The 11236-nt window shown below is 46.8% G+C and overlaps 1 protein-coding gene and 1 long non-coding RNA gene across 5 annotated transcripts in view; one reads left to right on the forward strand and one right to left on the reverse strand.

Annotated features, from left to right (window-relative positions):
* The window catches only part of LOC117693616 (uncharacterized), a 159038-nt gene extending 155411 nt beyond the window's left edge, over positions 1 to 3627 (reverse strand). The window contains exon 1 of one of the 3 annotated variants that reach the window (XR_013105528.1): positions 3027 to 3627. Coding sequence is in view for 1 of the 3 variants with exons in the window: in XM_076917311.1 (XP_076773426.1) it covers positions 3027 to 3250 (224 nt within the window). In the remaining 2 variants the exon portion in view is untranslated. Of the gene's footprint in view, positions 1 to 1838; positions 2789 to 3026 lie in introns of those variants that run through there. The other 2 variants (XR_004604454.2, XM_076917311.1) reach the window with 2 other exon arrangements.
* Positions 2790 to 10725, forward strand: LOC143435328 (uncharacterized). Of its 2 annotated transcripts, XR_013105530.1 has the most exons (4): positions 2790 to 2928; positions 4944 to 5050; positions 5358 to 5635; positions 7517 to 10725. It is a non-coding gene; the product is annotated as an uncharacterized LOC143435328 (long non-coding RNA). The 2 variants fall into 2 exon arrangements; XR_013105529.1 differs by having other exon boundaries at positions 2791 to 2928; positions 5358 to 10725.
* The last annotated feature ends 511 nt before the right edge of the window (positions 10726 to 11236 follow it).

Below are 11236 nucleotides of genomic sequence, written 5' to 3' on the forward strand. Positions count from 1 at the left end.
GAAGCAGGTAGCACTCCTACAGGAGAGAAAGCACTAGAGACATGAGGCAACTCTTAGATTAAAAACCAACAAAAAGGCAAAATTACGGCCAGCAAGATGACTGAGTGAGTAAAGGTACTTGTTGTCAAGCCAGACAACCTGAGTCCAATCCCCAGAACCCACAAGGTAGTAGGAGAAACCAACTCCTGAAAGTTGTTCTAAGTTCTCATACGTGTTGTGTCTCACACACACACACACACACACACACACACACAGACTCCAATATTCTAATCCCTTATTTCAGAGACTATGATGACATGTGATATATGATTTTACATCTAACAATACATGGCTAATTAGGAATTATCTCCCATGTTACTTTTTCAATAAGACAGTGGAGGTAAATTATTCAAGAATAAAGCACAGCCCCCAGGCAGAATCAAAACAAAGTCAAGGAGCCAAGAGTGGTGGTGCACAAACGTAATCCAGGCATTTGATGGACGGAGGCAGGAGATCCAGAGTCCAAGGTCACCCTCTACTACATAGTGAATTTCAGGCCATCCTGGGCTACATAAGACCCTATCTCAAAAGAAATCAAAAGCAAGCAAACAGAAACAACTTTGCTCCTTCAAAGCTGTATTTTCAAGGCTGTGCCCACTTGCATCTTATTAGTGGTATGGAGGAAGAATTAAGTAAAGACTTTTTTAAAATTCCAATTATCCTCATGATGAATGCACAGAAAACATTATAGCCCAGCCCATTGCACTGCACATGACAGCTTCTAAGTCTGACATCGAGTTCTAACCGTCTTACCCCAACAGCCTCGTAGGCTACACGCCACACCATCCAAGATTTCTTCCGTTTATATTCAAGTAGAATAATTAAGTCAGACACCAGAGGGTCTTTCTACTCAAAACCAGGATTTGCTAAGAAAAAAAAATTTGTAATTTGCCTTCATAGTCATCAAAAACAAAAGCAGTCATTAAGGTTTGAAACATAACAGCCACCCTCCCGGACTCCCAGAATGGCTATCAAGGAGAACCAGGTAGACAGACGAGCAAAGGTTAGCACAGTTGATTTCTAGGTTCAGAGAAGGAAGCCACATAATTTAAGACAAACACCTGGAGAAGCGGGGAGGGAGTAATATTTTGTAGTCAAAAAAAAAAATTGTAGGCAGACATGCAGCAAATCACATCCACATCGCTGGGATACTCAATTATCTGAACACACCAATTAAGTAAATGTAATCAACTGGCTTTCAGTCCTCTCCTTGCCTGGTGTGTGTTACTAGAGCATCACTTTTCTCGTTCCTCATAGCGGGCAGACCGTTAGACCGTCTGCGTGGGTGCAGCAGAGGGAAACAAACACGCACAGATTTTTTTTTTTTTTTTTTTTTTTTTTTTTTTTTTTTTTTTTTTTTTTTTTTTTTTTTTTTTGCTGATGGCAGGAGTTTCTTCTCAGGCTCAGGGCAAAGGAACCCACACTATGGTGAAGGCAGCACAGCACCGGCTGCAGATTTTAATTACCCTCCTCACCAATTTTGCAGAGGAGACCTAAAGTTCAATTAGGTAATACGATGCTCCGTTAGGGTGTTTTCATAAAACTGGGCACAGGCTTTCAAGTAGTAAATATGCAGCCGTGACAGGATTAAATATTCATGAAATCAAGATAGACTGGAAGGCTGGGGATATCAGACTATTAAAATTCATATAGTTTTCATAATGTAAATCTTGTATCCACTTGTAAGGTACCCCGTTCTGGTCTGGTTTGGAGTGTGTTCAGATACCAACTCCTGTGTAGTTTACCATTTGAATAACAATATTGATTTTTGTAGATAAACGACAAACCCCGATTCTTACCTCAGGTTTCAAAATGCAGAACCAGTCTTAAGCATTTGCAAATCCAAACTTAAGGATCCGCCTGCTGACGAAGAACAGCAACACTCCATGGGATCCCAACATGCATTAGCTGTCTGTTTAATCTACTGGTGTTTCAGCAAATGTCCAAGGAAAATCAAGGTATTCCCAAGGAGGAGCATATTCCGGGAGAGGTGGGTCGCTTCTACCTAACAGCCGTGCCTGTCTGCCTGTACGCTTCCTTGAGACAACGTGCAAATAAAGTACATTGACTCTTCTTGGGTTCCAATCTTCTGATTTGCTGAACCAACTTTCCCCCAATATTAGCAGTCGCTTTCAAAATGCTTTAACAAACACACGTGCGCACTTGATACCGATGGAACTAAACCACTAGCTTCCACCAAATTCAACTCGGAGTGTGGGGAGAGGCAGAAACCTCAGAGACAGAACTCTCTGGATATTATCCAAGCATCATCTTCGATGCCACTTCCCTTACTGTACAATTTTCTCAGCAGAGGAAACACCAGCACCAAAGAATGACATCTCAACCATTTCTTACTCCAATTCAATTACCTAAAGAACTCCACACAGTCGGGCGCAGGTCTCCCCTGGTCTACAATGACACAGCAGGGCTGCAAAGGACTCCCAGGGTTGGGTTCATCCACTGCCAGGCACTGGGTCTCTGCCCTCCTGGAGAGGAGGGTGCCCACTGAGAAGGACCACCTCCAGCCTAGAGCTCCGGGAAGCAAGGCTGTCCAATCTGAAACAAGCCAAACTTTGCTCTCATCAGTAGGTGCATGTCACCTCCCCTCCAAGAGTCTAGGAAGCCACTTGCCAGGTCTTAAGGCACACTTCCCTTAGACCCACAGCGTCTAAAGGCGAAGTCTCAGCACTGCCCCGCCCGCGGGTTCAGCCCTGCCCTCAGCCTCGCATCGCGTGTACCACGACTTCCCCTGCACACATCACTGAACACCGAAACCAGAGCAGACTTCTTTCTGCACACGCCTTCCAGTTGAGAAACTCACTACCGGCGTGGATTCCTTTAAATCCCACGCCTTCTCCAATCTACCACCCCACCCCCCACGCAAACGAGGTAAGGGGGTTGGGAACGGAGGGGTTAAAGAGACGGCCACTACTAGTCCTCCTCCTTCTGGTTCAAAAGATGTCAGGCGGCCACACCGCGGACCTTACCTTGCTCTCCCCCCTCTCGCCGTTGGGTCTCGCCTCCGGATCGTCGCTGTCCTCAGCGCCCGCACTCTCGCCGGGCACTTCATCCTGAGCCAGCTGCTGCTGGGGCTGCGGCTGGGGCTGGGGCGGCTGTGGCGGCGCCTGGCAGGCTCCGCCAGCCCCCTGGGAGCGGGGGATGGGCTCCGGGCGCGGAGAAACTCCCTCCACATCCATCTCCATCTTCCCATTCACTGGAGGGCAAGACAAAAGCGGAGCGGAGACTTGGCAGCGGCGCCCGGCGGCTCCTCAGCGGCCCGTGGCACGCATGGCTCGCCGAGGAGGGGCCGCCTCGCGCGCGCCCTCCCTCCTGCCACCCTTCGCCCGCACTCCCCGCGGCTTGGCTCCGGCGCTGCGGGGCGTCTGGGCCCGGGAGCCCGCGAGGAGCGGGTGGCCGCGTGTCCTTGGAGCGCTGGCCTTCAGGCGCCCCCCGGCAGTCCCGCTACACCGAGCGCATCCTGGCGGTGGCAGGGCGCCTCCCAGCCGCGCGCCCCAACCAGCCCTGGGGACAGCCCCAGGGACTTGTTCTCCTTATCCTCGATCCCAGATCCGAGATCCTCGATCAGCTGGCGTCTCCCGCCCCACCCCCCTGGGTGTATCGCCTCCCTTCCAACCTTTTGAACAAAGTTACTGGAAGAACAAACCAGATGGGCCGGGTTTGCCTGGCAGCGCTGACAGGGATAAGGAATGTCAGGTCTAAGTGAGATCTCTTGCACCCCCAGCTGCTGACCAGGCAGCAACCCTATCTGTCGCTCCCTTCCCAGTTCAGAGGAACTAAAGAAAGGAAGGTATTCCAACCTATGAATGAGGTGTCAGCGAACACTGGGAGAGGGGTAAGGGGGGGGGGGGGCTGGTGGCTGAAGAGACTACTCCAATCCCAGGTGACTACCATCTCTTGACCCTGGTTTTTTCTCCTCTAGCCACCAAGAGTGTCTGGAGGACCATTTCCTCCCTGTGAGCCTGCATGTGGCTCCCAGAGCCAGGTCTGCCCTGACGCTGATGGCTCTGTGCAGGAGTGCAGCCCTCTATTAGAGACCCAGAGCACAGAAGCAGCCAAGATCAAATTCCAGGCAGGAAACACACCTAACAAGACTGTCCTTGTCTTGGGCACATCACGGGTTAAAACAGGGGAGGGGTGGGGCTCTACGGAAGAAAAGGATGCATGGATCCTGACCAACCTCATAGTGCTGAGTTTGGCACCAAGGTCTGCCTGGAGGGTCGATGGCGGAGGAAGGGAAGTGCAGAGTATGTAGCTACCAGGCTTTTACTACAACGGGCCCTGGGGTGGGTGCCAGCTGGGTGCCTGCTCTCCCAAATGGCCAGCTCTCTCAAGCAAGCTGGGCGTCTTTTATAAGAGGTGAGTTAGGGGCAGGCAGTGAAGTGTTCTGTAAATACAGAGTTGGCAAGAAGGCACCTGGACAGTCTTAAAATAGGACTCCCACGTTTGTCAGCCACGTTTATCAACTCTGTGCTACTCACAAAGAACTGGAGAGTTCCTGGGATAGTATCAGTGGTTCTGAGCCCAGAAGTGCCAAAAAGTCATAGGCTGAGCCAATAGACTAGGCTTCTATTCCCAAGTACTAAGAACTGGACGTGTATGGATAGTGGGAGACCTAGCACTCTGGGCTTTCATTCCCAGTGGCCTAAACCTGGGCAACTAGTACCATCCTTGGCATGTAGAGTTGGAACTCACCAACCTTGGGTGTGGGGAGGGCCTGGGAGAAATCTGCAGCTAGGGGTAAGACTCCTGAACAGATTTCAGACCCTCATCTTCAGGGATTGGGAGCTCTCGGAGACGTTTCTGCAAGTGGCCACATCCCTGTCTTCAGCTCTCCGGAGGTCTCTGCGCTTCTGCTACCTACCATCCTCTCTCTCCTCTCACAGCAAACTCAGCAGCTGCCTTGTAACTGATGAGGGGCTGTCACTGACTGTTGCTGTCCCTCTGGAAGTTACAGACAAGACTCTCTCTCCAATCACAGTGAAGAGCACAGGTGGGTAAGGAAAGAGCCCTTGGCAGAAACCTTTTCCTGGGTCTAATGCTGTAACACCAGAGTGGGTTAGCAGAGGGGGACCCCAAGCTTGTTACCAAACCAGAAAGGGGGTGTGGCAAGGCTGTAGCATACAAAGGCGGTGGTACTGTAATCGGCACCAATCACGGCCTCCAAATCACAAACATTCTGTAGAGATGACCAAGGAAGTCCCCTCCCTGCCCCCAGCCAGAACAGCTGTGGGTGAGCAGGGTTTTCTAGAGTTCACCCAGGTCTGTGTTCAAGTTGGTGTCTTCGTGCCCTCCTGTAGGTTGTCAGGAATGGATTGTAAATTCTCCCTGGAAGAAGGCCTCCTAAAGAGAGGAGTAGTATCTTTTGTAGCATCCATGGTTGACAGCAATGCACAGCCCAGCTGCTCAGTCACTGTACGAAGAATGGACAGTGTCAAAGGTAGTGTGGGAGCCATCTGTCCAAGCAGCTGCCAATGCAGGGGCTGCTCGGAGGACCGCTCTGTGCTCAAGGCCACCTGGACTATGAGAAGAGTATGTCAGCTGCCACTTCAGGGACCCAGTGATCTGGACGTGAAAGGTAGGTTACACTAAAGACTTAACCAAAGGTCCACACCAAGCTTACACTCCCAGGGACATTTAGCAGGGAACAGGTAAACAGGGTCCTAGGTTGGGTTGAGTCAATCCGATCTCTCGCCAAGTGAGAAGAGTGACAACTGCAGTCACCACTTGGTCTGGGGGTAGCTAGGGCGTGTGCTGTGGGACTTGATCAGCAACTTTGCACATCTGAGAGGGACCCTGAAATAGCAGCAAGGAGAAGGAAGTTATGAAGAAACTGATTAACATTAGTCATTTGTTCTTGGTTTTAAGTTCTAAAATGCCCCCTATTGATCAGAAGATAAATGAAATGCCTACAAGTTTTCTAGTAGCGAGTAGGCTTTCCCTCAACACAGAGTGTAGACTACATAATGTGTGCCTGACAGAACTGGGAAGTTGCACTGCCCACCTGGCTGCTCTGCATTGCCTGACATGAGTAAGTCTGATGACTAAGTTACACCAGGTGCATTGGTAGAATCTATCCTTTCCTTCTGTCTCTTACTCTCCAAGATTTTACATGACTATGCAAGCATTCGATGGCTGCTTTAGTCCGCATAGACAGGTCAGGGAAGGCAGAGTGGACCAGCTCTGAGAAAGGAGAGAGTTTGGAGGATGGCTTTACCAAATCTCCACTGTTGGGTTTTTTATTTTTGTTATTTCTAAAAGCTACGTTTCAAGTTTATTTTCTAAATTAAGGACTCATCAAATGACACAATGAGTTTACTTATCCTGGATGCACTCGACTTTTAAACGACATTATGACCCTGAGTGTCGTTATGAATGAACCCAGATAGTAAAGCTGGGGCCTGCGAAAAGGCTCTTTGAGTAAATGCTCCCACTGCCAATCCTGAGAATACAAATCCAGTCCCAAAATGTGGTAGAACAGACCCCCCAAAGAGTTGTCCTCTGACCTCCCAACATCTGATGTGACACACCTGCCCCCACTTCACAAATATTTATTGCAAAATTAAAAAAAAATAAGACAGCAGAGCCAGTTCCTTAGAGGGTGTTCTTTGTCCCCATTTCTTCTCCAGCACCCGCTAATAAACCAAGAGTTCTTACAGGGGTTTTATTAAGGTAAATTAGATTATCTCTGTAATATGCTTAGAAAATTACATAGCACACGGCCTTGTCTGTTGAGCTGGGAGCAGAGAAATGATAGAAATTCTCCTTGAACACGGATCTGAAGACCTTGGTTCAGGAGGAAGTAAACACAGAGTTAGAACCACTTGATTTCTCTGCCAGAGAGTTGGCATCATCAGGGAAGAGGGAGGAACTTGACCATGTTGTGGGAAGAACTTTTGAATTTGACAGATTTTTCCTTCTGCACTGCAGAAATAAAAATCACATGTCAGTTCAGACAGGAGCCGGGAGAGCTGTTAAGTTAATATTCTTCCACGCTTGTTACTTCCAAAATGTGTTTGTGAACTTTTTTTCAAGGCTCCGATGAAGATTAAATAAGAAAGAAAGATAAAATACTGCAAACTAAATGTGTTCTAAATTTAGGCGTGTGCTTTTAAAGGTTCCTATTGTTCAATGCGAATATTATTTTCTTTCTCTTGCCCCTGTAACTATTGGGGGGGGGGGGCATGTATGTCTTTTAGCATCTGTCATAAGTAAATATGGACTCAGAAAATATATTACATTTCAGAACTGTTGATTGCACCTAATTATGCATGTAAATTGCTACTCCAAGCCTGCAAACAGCTTGCAACATTTAGAAAAATTTTGCCCTACTAGTCGTCTGAGGGGTTTGTGTAGTGCTTCTTGTTGCCTGAGATGACACTTTACATGCCTGTTAACTGCCCGTTAATGGTGAATCTCAGTAATTTTGACCTTTTGCTGTCTCTCTCTCTCTTGGAAGACTAGGATTCGTGGATCATCACTTTTAACAAAATGTACCTTCTTCTGATTGACACCTGAACGTTTGATCTTTTCTTGACTCACTGAGACTACAGAATGTCCTCAGAATATAGTTGATCTAGACTCTCATTCCTCAAATAGTAGTCAATAAACCTATAGCAACCAACCCAACCCTCCAGGAGTTTGAAAAGAAAATGGGTTTTGGGGCCTGCCTTAGGTCAGCCACTCAGAATTTGCATCTAACAGGATCTGCAGGTAATTCCTACCGACTGTGGGTCTAAGGAGAACTGTGTGACATGTCTGCCCTGTCGCTCTTCCCCACTTATCTGTGGCACGAACAGTCATTCTCTCAAACTGCCCAGAAAACCCTCATTAGGAAGGCTCAGTGTGGGACTGAGAGTTGCTCCATGGGTAAAACTGCCTTGAAAGCCTGGTGACTGAGGCTGATCCGGGAATCCAGCCGTGGAAGAACACCACTGCCAAAATGGTCTTCTGACCTCTTGATGCACAGTATTGTACACAAGCACCTGTGTACACACAGACACACATAATCTGACACACAGAGATACACAGACACTGATACACACACAGGGACACAGACACTGACACACACACAGAGACACACACAGACACAGAGACACTCATACACTGACACACACACACATACACACAGAGAGACACACAGACACAAATACAGAGAGAGAGAGACATACACATACACCAAGACACACAGAGAAGCACACACACACAAAGCACATACACACATACACACACATACACAAGAGAGGCACACACAAACACATACACACACATACATACACCAATACACACAAAGACACAAATAGAAGCACACAGACTCATATACACATACACACACATACTCTCTCTCATTCTCTCTCTCTCTCTCACACACACACACACACACACACACACACACACACACACTCACTCACACAGACACATTTATGATAAAAATATGCAAAACCCAGGTAACTCTTCTTTCTCTCAGGGCATTCTCTGTCTCACACTACCTGTCCCTCCCCACGGGCCTCCCCTGCATACTGAAAAGCTTCATGAATGAAGAGACCAGAGCTGTGTTTCATAGCTCTGGTGATTGAAAAAAAATATATGAACTTTTCTAAAATCAAAAGACGTTATCCTAAGAGCATTTTATCTTGAGTAAGGAACCCTCTGCAAAAATGTGACAAGTTCGGTCATCTGTGCCTTTCTCCTTGAGACTGGAAATCCCAGTGTCTCTCTGCTGGGACTACCACAGTCTTGAGATACAATACAGGTCAACAAGGACAAGTTTGTGTCTATGTAAAGAAACATCTAGCAAAACCTCAATAATTTGAAATAAGTTTGCACTAAGTTATGGAGCCCGGTGTTTTTAGGAAATATCGGAAATCCTTAATGAATTTCTCTGAAGTGCATGTGCACGTAAATCAACAAACTGATCTTTTCAGTTTTTGAGACAGATTCTCTCTGCGACTCATTTGGAATTTGCTATGTAGGTTTGTTAGCTTCAAACTTGCAGTCCTCCTGCCTCGGCCTCCCACAACCCCACGCACACATGTGTGTATACTCTGATAAAAGTGTTTTCCTCTATAACTCATTTTTTTTTTTTTTTAGCATCATCTATTAATGAACTTGGAACCCAGAACTTGTCACTTGACGTTTTGGCTACACTGAACAGCAAGGCCCTGAACTGGCCTATCTCTGTCCTCTAACTCACTCCCTCACTGGAATTATATACTGTGCTACAACGCCTGGGTTTTATTTGGGGTCCAAATTCAGGTCCTCACACTTGGGTAGGATGTGCCTTTCCTAGCCTCTGAATTTGGTGATTTAGGGGCAGCGGGTCTCATGGCTAATACATACAAAGGTCACCTGGAGAGTGCTATGGTTCTGCAGGACTGGGGCTGAGCATCTACAGGCCATCGAACGTTCCTGTGGTCCCTGGGCTTGCACTCTTCTGACCTTAAGGACTTACAGCCAGCAGCAGTGTTCACACCCACACCACAAGGGAAACTTCTACAAGCTTCAATTCCTAGAGACTGAACGGCCAAAAATTTAGGACATCTGGAGGTGCAATGGAAGCAAAGGTAGGTTGGGGGGTGAAGCGGTTTTGTTTGGTTTTAGACTGGAGTTTTATGTAGCCCAGGCTAGCCTCAAACTCTTGATCCTCCTGCTGCAGCCTCCCACGTGCCTGTATTATAAATATACAATACCACGTGTGGCACTTGGGTGATTTTTAAGCCTTATAGGTGGTAACCAGGCATAGTCACAACTGAGAACCGTGTCTTCGTGGACTAGCAATAGCAGTTGGGACCTTCTTAGCTATGCTAACCTCTCCTCCAGTCAGAAAGTCAAGAGGATTGAGTGCTGCCCTGTGCCTCCTCACAAGGCACACCTCACTGTGACACACCTTCAGGTTTCAGGGTCATTACTGTGATTAAAGGTTCTCTATGGCTGTATGTTAGAGTCATTGGGAAGGTGTCAAAAAATACTGATTTTCCTCATTAGCCAGTGAAATAAGAATCTGAGGGCAGAATGGAACCTGGCGGTGTTAAAAGTTCCCCCAGGTAGCTCCAGTTGTGAGGACGGAGATGAGCCGTGTCCCTATAGGCTGAAGTTTTATGTATGCAAATTGTGTTTCCATGGAGCAGCCGGTTCTTCTGGGTTTCCCCCCCCCCCCCCAGTTTTTCCTTAATCTGAGGAAATGGAATGACTGGAGAGGTGAATGAGAGAGACTACGGCCCAATTAGCACAGGTGATAATTAGCCTGCTCACAGTGTTTTCTGACAGACCGTCCCTTCCTTTCCCACCCCTTTCCTCTCTGGTGACATGACAGCACTTTCTCCTTGCTGCAGTAAGACTTTGATGTGACAAGTCCCAGCTGAGGTGGACCAGCCTGTGGGGACTCAGGATCCTCTCCTTGGGTTTCTGAGCCACCACAGAGGATGTCCCCCGTGGATGAGAGGTTTGAAAGCGCCTTGCTGCCCAAACTGCAGTTCACAGACTAGGGGCATCAACAGCACCAAGGGATCAGGTGCAAGTGCCCTGGCAACCCTGGGCCCCAGCCCGATCCTCTGAATCAGCACCTGTACTTAAAGGATCCCTGGTGGATAGCAAGCCCTTAAGCCTTCAGAAGCTGACACAGGGGGCCTTTACCCACCAACCTGATCCTATCTCATCCAGCATCCTCAAAACTCTGTAAGAGAATGCTTTAATATTATATATTAATTAATTAATATATAATTAATTATATATTAACATTAATGCTTTAATATTATATAATAATATTTATATAATATAAATATATTATATACACACTATATATAATATATTGCTTACATATTTTTATATCATTTATATGATTGTTTATAATATATAAACAATATATAAAATGTTTTTAAATGTAAATATATACAATTGCTTTAAATATATACATATATAAACAATATGTATAGTTTATATATATATTACATATATGTTTATAATATATATTGTTTTTTTCATTTCTGACACATATTCATTGTGCACTGAGCATCTAGCCTTGCCCCAGGGTCCCTTTCTTCGCCCCTCCTCCCATCGATCCTGTTTGTTCCCTTAGTTAACTTCACTTGTGTTCTTAATCTATATAGTCATGATTATGTATGACTGTATAAAATCCAGGAACCAGAAATGAGGGGGAAACATGCAAAACCTGTCTTCCCGA

This window comes from Arvicanthis niloticus, chromosome 21, assembly GCF_011762505.2.
Source record: "Arvicanthis niloticus isolate mArvNil1 chromosome 21, mArvNil1.pat.X, whole genome shotgun sequence".
Lineage (NCBI taxonomy): Eukaryota > Metazoa > Chordata > Mammalia > Rodentia > Muridae > Arvicanthis > Arvicanthis niloticus.